At 41.9% G+C, this 18,099-nt stretch overlaps 1 protein-coding gene across 3 annotated transcripts in view; it reads left to right on the top strand.

Annotated features, from left to right (window-relative positions):
- NUP214 (nucleoporin 214) overlaps window positions 1–18,099 on the top strand; it is a 45,728-nt gene that overhangs the window by 25,933 nt on the left and 1,696 nt on the right. For 2 of the 3 annotated variants that reach the window (XM_074923711.1, XM_074923709.1), the window contains exons 27-35: window positions 311–416; window positions 2,435–2,505; window positions 4,311–6,077; window positions 7,574–7,644; window positions 8,153–8,309; window positions 10,447–10,596; window positions 13,391–13,562; window positions 17,055–17,197; window positions 18,049–18,073. In XM_074923711.1, coding sequence (XP_074779812.1) covers window positions 311–416; window positions 2,435–2,505; window positions 4,311–6,077; window positions 7,574–7,644; window positions 8,153–8,309; window positions 10,447–10,596; window positions 13,391–13,562; window positions 17,055–17,197; window positions 18,049–18,073 — 2,662 coding nt within the window. The remainder of the gene's footprint in view (window positions 1–310; window positions 417–2,434; window positions 2,506–4,310; window positions 6,078–7,573; window positions 7,645–8,152; window positions 8,310–10,446; window positions 10,597–13,390; window positions 13,563–17,054; window positions 17,198–18,048; window positions 18,074–18,099) is intronic. The other variant, XM_074923710.1, reaches the window with a different exon arrangement.

The following is an 18,099-nucleotide window of genomic DNA, read 5'->3' as shown; positions in this document are numbered from 1 at the left end:
TGAGAGATTATACTGAGGATTTCTTTGGCTTTGGGGTTTTCTTAATTGTTTAATTCTTACTGTCAAGATGGTGACACCTGTCTTTGTTCTAATAAGATAAATATTATTGCCTTAAATCTTTGAAATAATTCATGTGTTCTCTGACATTGTAACAGTGGCAGGAACGCTTCTGTGCCCAAATATCAGATGTCGTATAAGTGACAAAAAAGCTTTGCTTTCAACTGGTAAAATCAGACTGTGTGTGCTTTTTTGATAGTTGGATGGCAAGGTGCTCTTTTCTTACTTGTAATCTTGTTCTTGTAACTTACAGGACAAGGGACGGTTAAAACAGTTACAGCTGTGACTTCTTCTACAGTGACATCAGTACCAGCAACAACCGCACAGCTTAACAAAGCATTCTCCTTTTCTTCTGTGGGGTCTGTATGAACATTAAGATATCTTTTTGTAATTGACATTGTAAGTGTCAGCTGTTAGAGCAAGTGTTACCTGTAAGCTGCATAATACTGTAAAATGGCACCTGCAAGTGTTAGATTGCACCAGAGTTCTTGGAAGACCTAGTTTGTGGGAGCCTACCTGAGTGAAATGTGAAGGTGTGAGAGAATTTGACACAATATCGTGTTGCTTTGAAATTTTTCAGTCTGTAATTAATCAAGAGTAAGTAATGACTGGCTTTCTTTTCAGGTTTATCTGTAGCGGGCTATTGAACAAATCATACACTGTGTGTACTGGTATTTCTCATCATCAGGTGATCATTTGAAACTAGAGCAGTATGACTGTGGTTAAAGCACCCACCCATGGTCTGATGCACCAGGTTCCCTGACTGTCTGAGTGAATGTCACCGCTTCTCATAGAGACAGAGAAGAATGTTTGAGCTGTATTTTGTATGTTGATGTTAAGAAAGAGGAAGAAGAGCAGACCATAGCTAGTTTTAAACCATGTGCTTTATTTAGTGAACAAAGAGCAGGAGCAGGAAAATCATCCCTAGCAAGTTGTGAGAATCAACTTTGGCTTTACAGCAGCAGGAGAAGAGGTTGAACACTGGAAGCTTCTGCTCCCAGAGAAGAATTGTCATATTAACACTTGTCACCTCTGAAGATGAATTCCAAAGAGAATGATGTTGGGTATTCTAATCTGGGCATACATATACAGGTTTCAAATGCTGGCAGAAGTTTGAGAGGCAGAAGTGCTAGAATTCCCAGTTAGGAGTTGAAGTTTGTACTGATGGTTAGACTTGCTGAATTATTTATTTTAATGCAACAATAAATTCTGTGTGGTCTGTTCATGAAGGTGACTAGAGAGTCCCCATGCCATCTGGTGACTTCTGTTACATAACAATAACACAAAGCAGAGCGCATGTTATGAACATATAGTTGTTCTGAAATCTCTCTTAGAGTGTTTTTTCAGGGATGACAAAAATATTTCGTTGATCATATCTTATCTTTAGGGGAGAGGGAAAACTCCTTAGAAATGATCGTTTGAAATTCTGCATGTTTATCTATTTAATACTTAAATAAATTTTTTTCTTTAGGAAGTGGGTAACATTAAGTATTGCAGAACAGGCATACTTTCAAATGACTGGTTTCTTCCAGTCTTAACCATTTCTCTGCAAGTTTGTCAAGTGGATGTTATCCAAACGCCTTGCTGTGCTCTTCAAAGGGCTAAAATAGTCCTTTTGAGAGATGGAAATTCAGATTCAAAAAGCAAACAAACCCTGCCTTTGTCCCAGGCTGCAGTGCCTCCGTCTGTAAACCATATGCTAAATACAGTGCCATTGTCACTGATGTCTTAGTTACACAGCCTGACTTCTATCTCAGCAGCTGGTCTTTGAGAATTGGAGAAAGCTTAAAAGGCCTCAGGGAATGAAGGTCTTTAGAGGACCCCAGTGCACATTATGAAAGATCACAGTATTTTTGCAAGACAGAATATTCTTAGTGTGAAATAGTCATGGAAACTTTTAATTTCCATCTTGCTATGAGTGATCTCCTTTTTGACAGGTGGTAGTATCCAGTTATTCATGCACTGGCTCTTACCTTTTAGCTCTTTTAAATAAACTTTAGTCGTCACTATAGCTTCTGCTCTTGCTAGTCTCCCAAAAGCTATCAATATTTGGTGCATGGTGTTCAGCTGCTGACCTGAATGGGGAAGAAATATACAGCAGAAAGGAAAGAGTATTGGAGGATGAGGGCTGCTCAAAAGAACTTTGACTCTTTAACCCTGTAGAAGCCTTGTCAGAAGGGAAGCACATGGAGCCCAGTCTGTGTGTGTGCTTCTCTTTGCCTGTTTATTTGTCGGAGAAACTGTTCTTGTGCCTGTGTGGCTGACTTTGTGCAAGTCTGTACTGGAAATCTGAGTCTCAAAGTTAGTTCATCATGGGGTTGGAAGTTTCAACACTTCAAGCTAAGTGTTATTCTTTCTTTCTCTTCTTTGCTGCTAGGTCTGGATTTAATTTTGGTGTCACAACAGCTGCTTCATCACCGACGCTGCCCAGCCTTGCTTCTTCACAAGGTTAGTTTGGAAGAGTGTGCAAACAATATCTCTTCCCTGTGAAGAGAACTCTTACTCTTCCTAATTCATGTGGTTCTTGTTTTGTGTTGCAGTTCTATTATTAAAATTGCAGTAGCTGCAATAATATTTTATATGTATGTTGGATTATGCCCTGTAATGCACAGAAATCTAGGCCACCTGCCTTTCAATTAAGAGTAAGCAAAATATTTGCTGCCAAGAACATCTAGGAGGTACTAGTTTATGAAAAGGGTAGCATCTGTAGTCATTTCCTCTGCTGTCTTTAATCTGTAGATTTAAAGTTGCCGAGGTGGTCTGACACAGCTGTCATTAAGTGGAATGAGCATTTAGTAATGGGAGGGGAATGCTTGGGATGGCTTTGTGTTGCTTCTAAAATTGATTTGACAATATATATGCTGCCTTTCCATTCATAGGTAGACCATACTTGCCTGGTCTGGATAAAGGGGGACTGCTACATCTGCTTTATAATATTATTGAAGTTTTCTGCCTCTAATTTCAGTCTTACAAAAAAGATTGTATGGTCAGAATCTCACTTCCAATATTATTGGTTGCTCTAATAAAAGATATCACCTCTTCTTACAAATCTTGGCTTGCTTAGATTCTTAGATCATCACAGCCACAGCAATGCTACGAATGCTCTGCTGACCTTAAGCAGAGAGAACTAACTTAATTTAAAACTTGAAGATTCAGTTAACGTAAAAACTGAGGTAAATAACACTGATTAAAGGAGTGGGACGTGCAGGAGACAGATTTGTAAACCACAGCGTTGTGTGAGGGCAGTTACTCAGTGCTGCTCTGTGAAATGTTAGGAGCACCTTTGCCTCTGTTAGCTGGTGATAGAGGAAGAGCAGAGGGAATTTCAGTGCCTCAGGAGGAAACAAATGCTACATTATTCAGCATCAGTTACTAATATACTTAAATATACTTAATATACTTACAGAGTAAAACACAAGGATAATACCAGCTGTGCTAAGAAGCTTTTGCTCTTTGTTATTTGATCTCCATGCAGATTTTCTGTACCTTGTCCAAAACAACCCATAGTCCAAACACCATCGCAGTGTCTTCAAGTCAGAATTTGTGTGTGTTTGGTGCTCAGAAATGAAATTACAGTACATCAAAAAATACTAGTCCAGTCTCCCTTAAATCTTCAGCAGTTTCACACTATCAGACAGCAGTATAAGTGGACCTGCTTTAACAATTACATTTGAGAGCTTTTCTGTCGTCTTTCAAAGCTGAAAACAGGCTGCAAAGAAGCTGGTCGGTGGTCTATAAATAGTTGAATTTCTAAAGAAAGATTTGATTCTGTAGAAGACTTTTCAAATGCCAGAAGGTATTTTTATGACCCAAACTCTGTTCTGAGCCATTGGTTTAAACAGAGTTCTGTAGTGTATGTCAGGAATTGTTTAGCTGAACCATGTAAGAAGGGGTGGAAATGGTGTTAACAGCAAATGGTCTGTAGTAACCAGGTCTTTTATGTTTTTATCAAACTGCAAAAGAGATGGGAGCTGAAGGCAGAGAGAAGGATGGTTAAGCGGAGTATTTTGACAGGAAAGTAACTATTTGTCACTGCAACCCTATCCATAAATGCTTCAGATGTCATCACTGTTGTCTCCTGAATGCACATGGAAGTGGCAGTTACCTGATGGTCAGAGGCTTTATAGTTTTGAGCCAAGAGCACTGTCTTCTGACAATCTGTGAAGCACTAAAGCATGCTAGTATTGTAAGAATGATAAATGAGCTTTGCATACCATAACTCAACCTGTAACTTTTGTCTCTCTCACTGACAGCCCCTGCTAAAGAGACCACTCAGACTGATTCATTTTCACTTGCTGGGAGTTCCAAATTTGGAGTAGTCCCTGAGAGCTCCTTTGCTTTTGGATCCCTCAAGCCAGCAAGTGCTCCAGGAGCCTTAGTAGGAAATAGCTCCTCAGCAGATGGCACCCAGTCAAACAAACCTGCTGCAACAACATCTTCTGCTCCCTCCACAGCCTCTGGCAAGTTGGATATCCCTCCGTCTAAACCAGGAGATAACTTGTTTCAGAGCAACCTAGCTGGGGAAACTCTTGGGAGCTTCTCAGGACTTCGGGTTGGTCAAGTAGAGGATAATGCCAAGACCACCACTAAAGTACCGTCTACCAGCGTTGCAGGAGCACAGTCAACTAAAGTATCTACAATACCTTCTGGGTTTACTTTTACTGCTCCCCTGTCATTAGGAAAAGCTGGAGAAGCTGCTTCAACATCAGTCACGTCGGCTGGCACAGCATCCCCGTCCATCAGCACTAGTGCCACAGGCAGTCTCTTTGGCAATGTCCAGATAACCAACACAGGGTCTTCTGGGGTATTTAATCTTGGAGGCTCTAGTGGCAGCAAACCCACCTTTTCATTTGGTATTCAGCAAACAAACAGTGTGAGCACATCCACCTCTACCCCTTCTACTCTCTCCACTTCAACATCCCTCTCATTTGGAAGTTTCTTGAGTTCTTCACAAACGGCTGTCCCTGCTGCAACTTCTAATAAGGGTGCAGGGGATGCCAAATTACCATCTGTGTCAGAAAAGCCATCTGAAAATGAAGCTGTAGCAGCTGGGTCTTCACCTCCAGTGTCACAGCCACCGCAGCCGCAGGTACAGCTTTCAGAGTCTGGTAAAGAGCCAGTTTTACCCCAGGCCACGGCCGGGGACAGCGTCTCTGCGGGCTCTGGCACCACCTCGGCAGCACCTCCCCCCGATGCCGTTGCTGCTCCTGCCTCCACAAGTGATTTGAAGGCACCAGTGCCTCCTGCCGTCTCTGCATCTTCCCCACCAGATCAGAATGTCTCAGCGACAACGTCTACAGCAAACATTGCCTCTCCTGCAGAAGCCACAAGTGTGTTGGCTGCTACCTCTGACATTACTACATGTGTTCAGAGTCCAGCTGTCGGTGCCTCTGTGTTTGCCCCCACCTCTGCAGGCTCCTCGGTCTTCTCTCAGCCTCCAAGTTCCAGCTCTTCTGGCTCAGCATTTAGCCAGCCTGCTGGTGATACAACCACCACTCCTTCCACACCACCTGTTTTTGGACAACTACCAGCAGGTACCACTGCATCCTCTCCGTTTGGGCAGCTCACCACCAGCACCTTGGCCACCGCCACCGCTACCACGCAGGCTGCCAGCTCAGGTTTTGGTACTTCTGCTTTTGGCACCACCACTGCCGGGGGCTTTGGTCAGCCAGCCTTTGGACAAGCACCGACCTTTGGGCAGCCAGCAAGCAGTTCTTCAAGTGGTTTTACCTTTAGCCAGTCTGGATTTGGGACAATGCCAGCCTTTGGCCAGCCAGCGGCCTCCACAGCAGCCTCTAGCAGTGGCAGTGTTTTTGGAGCACCGGCCAGCACCAACACCGCCAGCAACTTTTCCTTTGGACAGCCATCTGCCAGCACTGGAGGGGGATTGTTTGGACAAAGCAGCCCTCCAGTGTTTGGGCAGAACACTGGCTTTGGGCAAGGGGGCTCCGTCTTCGGTAGCACTGCCGCAGTTACTACTACAACGTCATCTGCTGGGTTCAGCTTCTGCCAAGCTTCAGGTAAGAACAAACTGCAGGGAAATGTGATCTCCCAGCAGTGCTGTCTGACTGAAGTACAGAGAGCAGTATATCACTGGGGAAAGGAGGACACTTTTTAATGCCTTTTTTTCCCCCACTTCTGGCACTTGATGGTTTGGGTTGGGCTTTTTTGTTGTTTTCAGTTGGTAAGAATAGGAGCTGCAGTGTGTGTGAGGGGGAGGCTACTGTTGGAGATCAAAGAATCTTTTGCTCTGCTTTGCTGTTCATCAGTAGGCCTCTGAACGTAGCCTTTTCAATTCAATCTTGCATTCTTTTTATACTTACAAGTCTACCTTGACTTAATTTTGAATTATGTATTCTCCTGCCTGTTGCACAATAAGTGGGTTGGGTTCAGCCTAGTATGAAAGATCTTAAACTAGTGTGTTGTTGTAAATTGTTACACTGAAGTGGCGAGGCAGCTCTGAGACCGTAATCAAGGCAATGAATACAGATGCAGCACTTCCTTCAGTGGGCTGCATTGAGTACGTGCAACAGTGGATGTATAGCCAGGTATAGTACTGTTATTGTGATCTGGGATGGCAAAAAAAATTTTAAGCCCTTGAAGTGATGGGTTAGCAAGGAACTAATCTGTTAAATCCACTTTTTCATTTGGAAATATCTCAAAATTAAATATAGCAGTAGCATTACCATCAGCTACTTGTCTACGCAGTTAAACTGAGTACTTGCACAGACCAAACCTTCTTTGTCAGTCTCCTTTTGTTCTCCACATTACTGTAATGTATTGTTGTTTTTTTCTTCCCAAAGCTTTGTCTGTACAATCTCCAGAAAGCTCCCAGGGAAAAGTGAAGAGTACATAGCAGTAATAGAGAAAGTGTATTTCTAAGAAAGAAAAACTAATTAGGCTCACTTAATTAAAAATGATGGCACTGTAGGCAAATGGCTTGTGCATTTTAACTACAGTAACAGAGAATAGTTAAAATGGGGAAGTGTACTCTGCTTGAGCAAGGTGCTCCTAATTATAAAATGGAAGTTTTATTACAAAATGCATATTTAAGTGAACTAGGAAATGGAATGAGGAGTTCTTTTTTTTTTTATCAAAACATTTAATTATCTATAACAGGAATCTTTAGGTAACAAAGCTCAGATCCTCACTACACAAGGGCAATCAGAATGCTGCCATGCTTGTTCATGACTTGCAGCATTATTATAGCAATGTTAACAGAAATTCAGTTCTCTTACATTGTTACCAAGAATCCCACAAGTGAAAAGGCCTTTTATCTTCTGTTTATTTTTAAGTTGGCCGAAGAGAAAAGGAGAATGACTTACAAATAAACTTTCAATGGAATTTATTATTTGTGTGTTGGCACATACTTTAAATTTGTAATATCATTTGTATCCCTGTGTTTTGGCATGGGAGACTTGTCCCTTCCCTGTTCTGGACTAGTGTCACCTCCCTGAATTCTCTTATACTGTCGTAGTAGTTCTGGTGGTTTATTTCCCTTTTTTTTTCTTGGCAGGTTTTGGTTCTAGTAACACAGGTTCTGTGTTTGGGCAAGCAGCTAATACTGGAGGCACTGTCTTTGGCCAGGCAAGTATTTATTACTTTTGTAGAAACAAGGTACTGTTATGTATAGTGGGCTTGTTCAGGTTTCCCTCCCTATTTCTGATACATTTTTTGGGGGGAAAAAAAAGATACAATTTGACATGCTCAGTAAAAAGTGTGCCAGTCTGTGCTGAAGATACTTGCTATTCTAGTGGGCACCAAAGCAGCTTCTGCATGAATGTTTTCCAAGGGGTATGGAGAGACAAAAGTTTTATCGCATGCAAGATAAGAGAGATGCAGTAAGTCACCTGCCTTTATTCCATGGAAAGTGGAGGGCAAGTTTCAAAAGCATTATTCTGTACCATAGACAAGGTTTAAGATGGATTTAAATAAGATTTCATTGTATTGTGTTGGAAGGTAATTCCTTGCTGGTTCATCAACCCCTTTGTACATCTAGAGGAAGAAGCCAAACCCTAAAATCAGCCTTGGGAGTGTGTACTGATTTGACCTCACTTAAATCCCTTTTTTTTTTTTGGTCCTTTTTGTGTTCTAGCAGCCATCTTCTTCTAGTGGAGGCTTGTTTGGAGCTGGAAGTGGTGGGAGAGATGGAGGCTTCTTCAGTGGTTTGGGAGGAAAGCCAAGTCAGGATGCAGCCAATAAGAATCCCTTCAGTTCCTCCAGTGGAGGATTTGGATCTGCAGCTTCCCAGAGTAAGTGAACAAAGCAAGAATACAAAATGTGCTGTGATTTCCATCTGCGCTTGTGATCCCATCTGCTTTTCTGCTGTTAGTTGTCTTTGAGTAAATTCTGTGTTAACATGAAAGACTTCTAGGGGGTAATGGAGACAGAGTATGTGTGATGTGTAATCCAGAATTTTTCTTTTAGGTTTATGGAAAACAAGTAGGGAAGTCATTGAAACAAACAAGCAGATGCAAGAAGTGTGAAGAATATCTGTGTTCTGCAGAGAATTCTTGGCCAAATTCTTTAAAATTGAACGCTCTGAATTCTTGTCACTGAATTTCTGCTTCCAACTTGGTTGGAAGTTAGAACCTTTAATTATTTCTCATCTGCCCTAACGCTATAAAAATTAAGAATCCCATCCTCAAGAGAAACCAAGTCAGCAATTATGTGATGAATAGCAGTTTCCTCAGCTTTGTCCTAAAAATGGCTATCTTTATGCAGCACATGCAAGATATTTTACCAGAATTTGCTATAATACATGGATACGCTCTCGGACATTTTTCATGTCTAGGAGGGGATGTGATTTTTTTTTTTTTCAGTTGCATGGATGTAGTAAAGAAGAATAAATATGCTTATGGTTGGTTTGGGGGTGTAGACTGTTTTGGTAAGGAAGCAGAATTATAAAGTTCCTTTTATATTTTATCCAGATTTGGTAGATGGGGTGAGGGTCTCACAGATAAACTCTTATAAGCATCATGAAAGCTGGGTAGATGAGAGGAATTGTGTTAAAGTCCTCCTTGGGAAGAGGGATTCAAGACTTGTCCTTTCCTTTGCTTCAGTTATCAGCTAAAAGGATCAGTCCGCATGTGTGTGTTAGCTAAATCAGTCTGTATGTGAGGTGCCACACCAACCTCCCCACATGTTGCTTCTTGCTGAGCCAACCAACCTAACAAAAGCAGGCAAGAAAAGTAGTTAAGAATACATTAAAGCTACCTGCAGGTTCCTTTGCACCAAGGACTTTAAGGGACTATCAGAATTTTTTTTCAAGAAGCTATAAACTGTAAAAGCAAGAATCAATCACTGTCTATTAGTGTAAAGATTTTTTTTTTTTTTCTTAATGCCAGAGTCAAGTTAAAAACACATTAGTCTTGAGTTTTCTGGGCTAACAGGTTTGGGTAATACTCTAAAATTTGAGCCGAGGTGCCGTATGCTACTGTCTGCGGTAGCAATCAGTTTGAAATACGAGCAGGCTTTCTCGTGCCTTTGGTGTGCAGCTTTTGCAGATCTGTGCTTGTTATGTGCATTTTATGGCACAAAAGCTATTCATAATGATTTCCTAAGTGTGGCTTTTATTTAATGAGACTGCCCAGCTTTGTTATTTCATCACTTGTAACCTGGGTTTGTCAGAAAGGGAAAAAAGAAGGGGTGGAGTCCAGCAGGTAGAAAGCACAGAGAAAGGAAAACTGTCTAAGATGTAAAAGTACGGGAAGAAAGGAGAGCCGTAGAATTAGCTGCAAGTGGCTAGAAGTAGCACATCAGGTCTTGGGAGAGCTAATCCATTTATTTTATTACACCTTTAATGATCCATTGGGATTAATGGTTGAGGTCAGTTCTCTAACCTTGCTAATTTAGTCCTCCTTTATTGTAGTGCTGGTTTTTGTGATGAAATAAAACAGATGGTTCACCAGAGAAAAGCATTGATTATTCTGTGTCCTGCCACTAGCTGCTAAAACTCTATAGCCTTGTGAATGATGAAAACTTGAGTTATTTCTCAGTAAGGCTGGAAAAGTTTGGCTCCTATTTTAAGGTCCTGTCAGTTTAGTCACGTTAAGAAATACTGACCATTGCCAAAATAGCTGAGAATCTTTAATTTGTGGTGACTTGTGTTGTCCCAAGAGACTGATTCTAGCTGTTCTCACTTGAGGGATTGTTTTTTTAGAGACTGCAGCACAGGATGCAACTAAACAAATCATCCGTCACTGTGATTTGCTAGATTGAGGCAGTAAAAGGTTGTTAGTGGTCCATCAGATCCAAAATGGTGGTGTTCATTGTGTGCTTGGGGGCTGGGGAAGTTAAAGGTGCTTCCCTTTCTCCTGATCCAGTTAATGAGGTGTAACGTAGAATATTGTCTATCATGAGCTTCACAAGTATTCTTCATCTCCCCAGATTCTTCTAACTTATTTGGAAACAGCGGAGCAAAGACGTTTGGATTTGGCAGCTCATCTTTCGGAGAGCAGAAGCCTACGGGCACTTTCAGCTCTGGTGGTGGAAGCGTAGCATCTCAGGGCTTTGGGTTCTCCACTCCGAACAAAGCAGGTACTTTGTTAATCCACCCACTATGAACACCCACGCTTACCTGTGAGAGATTTAGTATTCTACCATTTAGGTGTCTGCAGCCTGGATTCAGTACATGTACAGGAATTGTCTCTGAACAATAAATAAAAAATAACTACTGGTTTAGTGAATGGAACTTTAGCTGGTGGATTCAAGGCGGAGATTTACAATCTCTTGTGCAGAAAAGCATCCAGTAAACTACATTTTCAGGTGTTCATTCCAGAAATTTCCATTGCAGTTTAAGAGCAGAGAGCTGTGTGAATCAGTTCTGGTCTTGTGTACCATACAACGAAGAGTACAGAGTATGGAACGCAATAAATGTTTCCTATTTTAGGTGCTTCCTTAAAATATTATCTTCCAAACTTCACTCTGGGTTTTGTAGGCCTTTTTGTCCCCATTTCTTCATGTGAGTGAATGTGCAGGTGTCTACAGTGGGAATGTTTCCTCATAAAATTCTTATCAGACACGCTTCAGGTCCTTCTCTTTTGAAATGAGTCTGACCTCTCATCATACTTTCTTCTGTGGTTGAGCTGTTGTTCTCTGTCAGTTGAGTTAATTGAATTACATATTGGAAATGTCACAAAACCTCTTTTCTTTTTACTGTCATCTGCCCAAAGAGCGAGCCACAAAAGTAGTGGTGACTGATAAGTTCATTAGAACTGAATGGCAGAATGTTCATTGTGTTAATTACCAGGAAAAAGTGGAGGTCCAAAGGGTCAGGCAGAGCAAAGGCTTTCTCCTCCATCCTCAGGCCATCCTTACAGTGAACACTGATGAAGATAGGTGTTCTGCTCCAAGTGAGCCTCTTGAAGCTTCATCACTGGGGAAAGTAGGGGAGGTTTGGTCTTCCTTGACATTGTCTTGAGACAGTGCTGCTCAAGAACTCCCTTGGGAGATGCAGCACTTTGGGAAGAAGCGCTCTCTGCTTTGAGAGTGGCTGTGCTCTCGTGTTAGTGAAGTGGCCATGAGCATCAGGATGATGCTGTCAGATCCAGCAGCCATTTGTAAGTGTCTCAAGTATTGCTTTCTGCTTGGTAGTGGACTGAGTTTCTTGTCTCTGGCATACCTCCCATCTGTTATTTTGCTAGAGGAGGAGAAAGGCCTTGCCAAAGGAAGTTCTTCTTTCACTCACTCAGTGACTCTTTCCTTGCTTTTTGACTGTTTTGGTTTCAAAATTATTCTTGTGATGAGATTTTTTTCCAAGAGGTTTCTGCAGAAGGCACATCCACTCACACAGAGCCCCTCAGATCTGTCCCTCCTATGGTTATATTTACTAAATCTTGAAACGAATGGTATGTCTTCCTCTCCCAGGTGTGGTGGAAGGATTTATTTGATTTGAATCCCCCTCTGTCCTGCTTACACCACTTACAAATAGTGGAGAAAGGAAAGTGAAACGTGTTAATATGCACTGCAAGAGCGGGTGTGTGCTGAGCAAAGCTTCAGCCCCTGTGATAAATACTTTAACGTCCTAGAGATAGAGGTAACAAGATATCCGATCTGTGTTTAAATAATTCAGGCCTAGCATTTATTTTTTCCAGACCTTTTGTGTTTACAGCCAAACAGTATCCATTACCTTGACATGGACTGGAATTTCACCCAGGGTATTAAAATGTGTGGTGGTATCCCATCCTCATCCCTAGTCAAATGAAAGAGCAGGTGTCCTTCACGTTCCACAGTGTCAGTTAGAAACAGGCCAATAATATCATCAGATGAACATAGAATAAAATAATCTGGGTAGAAATCCATTCAGAGCTGCAGAAGGCAGCTAAACCCTGAACAGAAATTGCTAAGAGCAGAGTTCAGTTCTTGATTCCCTGCAGGAATCGTGCAGTTCCACTGACCTGGCATTTAATCATCGCATCTTAGTTTCCACCACTTAAACCAGGATTAGATAATATCCTACCTCCTGAATCTTTTTGCATCACTGGAACACCCAAAAAAACAAGCTTGCTATCTGATCTTAAGAGCTGGGGGAGGCTTGCCCATTGCACTGGGGAGTTCTTCCAGTTTAAGCACTTGCATGCATGAAGTTCAGTCCACAAGACACTGGTATGTCCTTCCAGAACTTTAAATTAGAAGCCAGAGTAAACCACTGCACCAAACCACAACAGAACCAAACTTCACAGGAGACTTTCCATTCTGCGTTGTTATATGTGGTTCCTTTGCATAATAACTTGTTTAAATGGTGATGAGCCAAGCTTTACTTTAAAACTGACTGCATGAGTTAAGCTATTTTTTTCTGGTAAGGAGTGCTAGTTTTATGATGAAGGATGGCTGTGTCTTTTTTTATAATAATAAAAGCATCAGTCTAGTACCTGTTGTATGCATTTTTACTATAACTTGGTTATTGTGCATGCTTGCTATCTCACAATTAAGATACTGGTCTTTTTTTATATAAAGCAAGTAGAAATTTCTTCAGTGCGCAAGCACGTACGAGATATTATCACCACCTAGCCCAGCTCTGGGGACTGAGTCGATCTTGTGCTCCAACATTCAAGAGTCCCAGAATGTGGGTTTTTTTTGGATAGTCTCTTAAATCGGTTGCATATTTTGCATTCATTCAGGCACTTTTCCTTATATATGTCCTTTGTAACAAAATTCCCTGCAGTTTGGAAGCTTTGTGGCAGTTAGTTTTATAAATAATGCTGTGTCCACATTGTAAGATGAACAGTCCCATTATGGAGATTGTCTGATTGGAAATCTAGTTTTTGTTTTCTCTCTCTGCATTATTGTTTACGTGATGTTCTTGTCCCTTTTTTGCCTCTGTGTTGCTCAGGTGGCTTCGGTGCTGCTCCAGTGTTTGGCAGCCCTCCCACTTTTGGGGGATCCCCTGGGTTCGGAGGGGTGCCAGCATTCGGTTCAGCCCCAACCTTTTCAAGCCCTCTGGGCTCAACGGGAGGCAAAGTGTTCGGCGAGGGTACAGCAGCAGCCAGCGCTGGAGGATTTGGGTAAGCCAACCAGGGTCCAGGGTTGGGAAAACATTGTTCTTGCATGACAAACTACTACACCTAGTTACATCTGCATTAATGTAAAGAATATATTCCATGATTGATTGCTAAGCTCTAAGTGTCTTTGGTTGGGTTTGTTGTTTTTTTTTTTTTAAAGTATAAATCTAAGACTTTAACCCCAAAGGAAATAATGTCTATGATCTCATTTTAATGCTGAAACTACTGTGTTGAATCTTTAGCTTTAGAGATGGGGGGAGGGGGGAATGTGGGTCATCTTGCAAGTGTCTAAACAAATGCAGGAGTATTTTCTGTGTGCACGCTTAATGAGTTCAAATCTAGGCCTGCAAACTATGCCTAGCAAAGAAAATAATAAATATTATCTGTGACTCTGTCTAGCCACCTTATCCACTTTGTCAGATTTGGGCTAGAGATACTAATGAGAATCCAGTCTGTTCTCTCACCTTTGGGGGTGGGACGAAGCGCTTGTAACAGCCTGAGCTCCCAGAGTGATTTGTGTTTATCCCACACTCACTGTTTTTACTTGTTTCTTTGCCCCTTAAGCCTGTGCCTGGCACCAGAGCAGGCAGTACTTTTTACCTTGTTTTGTTCAGCAAATACAGAATTTCAAACCTTGCAAAGCAGCTTCTGCAATAGGCAGCAAATGCCCTTCTTCAACATTGTACAGCAAGCAACTCCTTCACACCCTGCAATTCTATTCAGAGTGAATAGACCCAATTAAAAAATGAAAAACTTCCAGTGAGAAGAGGAAACTGGATGTCTTTCCAATCTTAGTGTTTACGTATTTCACAAGTGTTTGTCTTCGGTTTCAGGAGGAACTGCCTTTACGTAAGGCACATTGGAACATCCAGAAGTGTAACTTGTTCATTCCCCATGAGGTTAGGCAGACACCCATCTGCCGGGGCAGCACCCCTGAGCTGTGGGAGGCTTCAGCTACCTTCTGCTGTCCTGAACTCGGGTGCAGCAAATTGGAGAGTCCCTTTGTAAAGGGGTACAAACAGAGGCAGCTTAATAAAATCTCTGCAAAGAAGGATGCACTTCTGGGATGACTTAGTTTCAACTCGGCTGATATTTTGTTCAGTTCCAAATTTCAGCCATTGTGCTGCAGGATTTCGTAGTAAACTGGATGCATTCAGTGCTCAGCGTTGGAAGTTTAAAGATAAAATGGGATTCAGAACAAGCAGCATGGTGATGCAAACAGAGGTCTTGCATAAGCAGTCTGCAGACTCAAAGATAATTCAGTGGCTTTAACTTGTGGGAAGTTTTGAGAATTTCTTCTTTATCAAAAAGGTGCAGACTCAGTCTGATATTTTCAGAGTTGCCTGAGGAATTCGATTTTGATTTTAAAAACTTTCCAAAGAGTGTGCAGAATTCCAAGGCAGCTTTACAAAACTCAAAATCTCACCACAAAATTTTGAGCAATAGTTTAATTCTGCAGTGTAGTGTGGCACTTGAGCAGGACTTCCTTTCTGCCTTTTTCTTGAAGTGAAACTTTAAAAATCCCAAATCCAGAGAAGCTACTTGCCAGTACATTATGTGGTATTAGCTCTGGGTTCATGTGATTCATTGCTGCTTCAATTCTGAAAAGTCTGCATTGCTTGATAAATGACTTCAGTATCAAAAATAGAAACCACTACACTTCTTCAAAGCCTGCAATTCCAACTGTTTGTGAGCAAATAATGTTTTGCTTTCATAAACTAACCTCAAGTGCCTCTCAAGTCTGTTTCGCATAGGAGCTTTACAAAAGACCTGGAAATGTGGGCAAGATAGGTTTGATTGTTACCAGGCAATGACTGTATCTCATGTCTTTTAGGTGTTTAAAAAAAAAATAAAAAAATCTGTCCATAGCTTAAGCTGTTTCTCTACTTGTACTGTGCTTAGCCTTTTTTTGACAGGCATGTTCTTCTAGTTGCAACTGAAAGAAGCAGTTTGAACCACAAGTTTCCTTGTCACTATTTTCACCCTCACTTCCTTTTACCGGGTAGACATGATTTGTGTGTTTAGTGGCATAGTCCTGAGGAGATGGAGCACTGTAAAAACCTCATTCTAAAACGCATCGCCCCATCTTGCTTTTTTTTAAAAAGAACTACAAAACCTGGTCTGAGAAAACCACATTTGTGTGTCTGAGATGAAGTTGTGTGCAAGATACATGGGTCAAGAGCCAAACCAGAGGCACAGGGGATGGTTAGCAGGGCCAAAGACGCAAAGTCACTGAACTGCCCATTGTATCTAACGCTGTGTATGGAAGTGTAGTGTGTACAGTGCCAGCCTCTGGGGTAGGAGAGGTGATGTCCTTTACCAGGTGAATTGGTTGTCACACTGCTACAAGGTCTGTCTTTTATCTGGAGAGATATGGTTTGATGTAGTTTGGGTTTGGTGTGTTGGTTGTTTTTTTTTTAAAGTCTGCTAGATGTGGATGGATGGAGAGGTGGGTTAACGTGCTGTCAGTTCATATTCTAAGTCCAGAAACGACAGGAGCTTGTGTGAGACACAGCCTTTCAAAACTGGCACACTATTTAGCTTGACTGTCTGCTCAGGGGAGGGCTGGTGCTGGCTTAGTACTAGTAGCACTGTGCACTTGCAGAGCTTTAGCAGAGACGGCCATTTGAAAATTTTGTGTCTGCGTTTTTCCCAGTTTAAGTCAGAGAAACAGTTGAAGCTCGTGTTTTGAGTGTGCCTCTTGCATTCAGAATTAGGAGAAGTGTACTGGGGGGAGCAGAGAACCATAATGCATGTTGAGGTCTCATTTAGTGTGTCATGCTGATAGCTCTACAATGCCTGGTTGGACAGAGTGGGTGGAGAAAGGAGACCAATTTTCATATATAAAAGTGCTTCTTATTTCAGTCCCCAAAAGCAATTAGGGAAGTAATCCAAAGGTGGTGGGGAGAGGTGCCAGGTGGGTGCAGATCTTCAGGAAAGCACTGGAGCTGTGTGTGGTTCCAAATGGGCTGGGGAGAGAAAGGAATTGAGAAATCTGCAGACGGTTTACATGGGCGGCGGTAAGGTACCATCTGAAAGTTGGGAGCCTGAGTTCTCTAGCTGGGCTCTGCTTTATGCTCTGGCTGTGAGCAGCTCATACAATTCTGTGTTTGCTGCCCTGTTTGTGAAACAAAATGATGCTGTACTTTTGAGCTTAAGTGACAACTACACACAGGGGTGACTTAATATATTCCATTTGATGGCTTGTGTTGTTATTTCCAAGCACTTGAAAACATACCCTTTGTAAGCATGAACATTATCTGCCTTTCTGCCTGGTGTACGTTCAGAATGGGAGATGAACAGACACTTGTATGTACAATAGTCTTTCCCAAACCAGAAAATCTGTTTCCAGAATGAAAAATTATTCATATCAAGTGGTCTCACTCTTTTGATGTATCCTCATTTAAGGAGTGTACTGTTATCCTTGGGGGTATGGGGACAAACTTCCAGTGTGAGAAGATGCTTTCAAACACAATTTTTCTCCTTAAACTGCAGGTTTGGTGGGAGCAGTAACAACACAGCATCGTTTGGCACACTAGCAAATCAAAATACTCCGACATTTGGATCACTGTCACAACAGGGTACCGGTTTTGGCACACAAAGCAGTGGATTCTCAGCTTTTGGAACAGGTGGAGGAGGTAGGAGAAGTTAAAATATAATGAACCCAAGAGGCCCCGTGTCCCCAGCTTTGCCTGGAACTTGGGCGTGACTCTTCACTGTGATGTGACTCCCTGTCAAAAATCTGCCTGGTCCTGCTCCCCTCCAGGGAATGTCCTGGAGAACTGAGCTGCAGGGTGGGGAGTAGAGACTTCTCAGACTTTAGCTCATAATCTCATTAGTGATTTGCTGTGTGGCATATCAATAAATCACTCTTCTTCTGCACACCTCATTAGATTATTTTTTTCCACCCCTTTTTGTGGAGTTGTTCGTTCTTCTCAAAGGAAAATACTGAGAAATAATATCTCTTCAGCACCATATGCATGGGTATCTATATGTAAGTACTTAGTGTCAAAAGAATATGCACTGCAAATTTGAGCTAGAACACCAATAGCCAAATTTTTATCTGATGTAATTCAGTGAAGCTGCAGTGATTTAGGCAGGGCTGAGAACAGAGCCTTTGAGAGAGGAGGTGTTCCGCAGTGGTCTGCCTGTCACCATTGGCTTGCATTAAGCACAAATTCCATCTTGAGAAAAGCAGCCCTCTATTTTCATGGAGAGGTGAATAAGCCAGGCACATTGTGTGCAGTTGCTGCTAAAGAATGGACCTAGCTGATAAGCAGTGAAAGCAAAGCCCTCTTAGGAACCGAGGCAAGTCACTTTTCTTCTAGATGGAGATTTGACTTTCATTGTTTGCCCATTGCTCTTTCCCTGGCCTAAGGCAGGAAAGAAATGTTTTCAATCTGCGTGTGGGAGGGGACATTTACTACAAATCTTAAGCATTCATTTTACCTTTTAACAATTATTTTTTCTAATCTTGCGTTTCTTTCAGGGTTCGGCTTTGGATCATCTAACACGTAAGTACCATTTTGTGTCTAACTCT

This window comes from Athene noctua, chromosome 20, assembly GCF_965140245.1.
Source record: "Athene noctua chromosome 20, bAthNoc1.hap1.1, whole genome shotgun sequence".
Classification (NCBI taxonomy): Eukaryota; Metazoa; Chordata; class Aves; order Strigiformes; family Strigidae; genus Athene; species Athene noctua.
The sequence above is the reverse complement of the archived record's forward strand: the minus strand, read 5'-3'. Positions and strand labels throughout refer to the sequence as shown.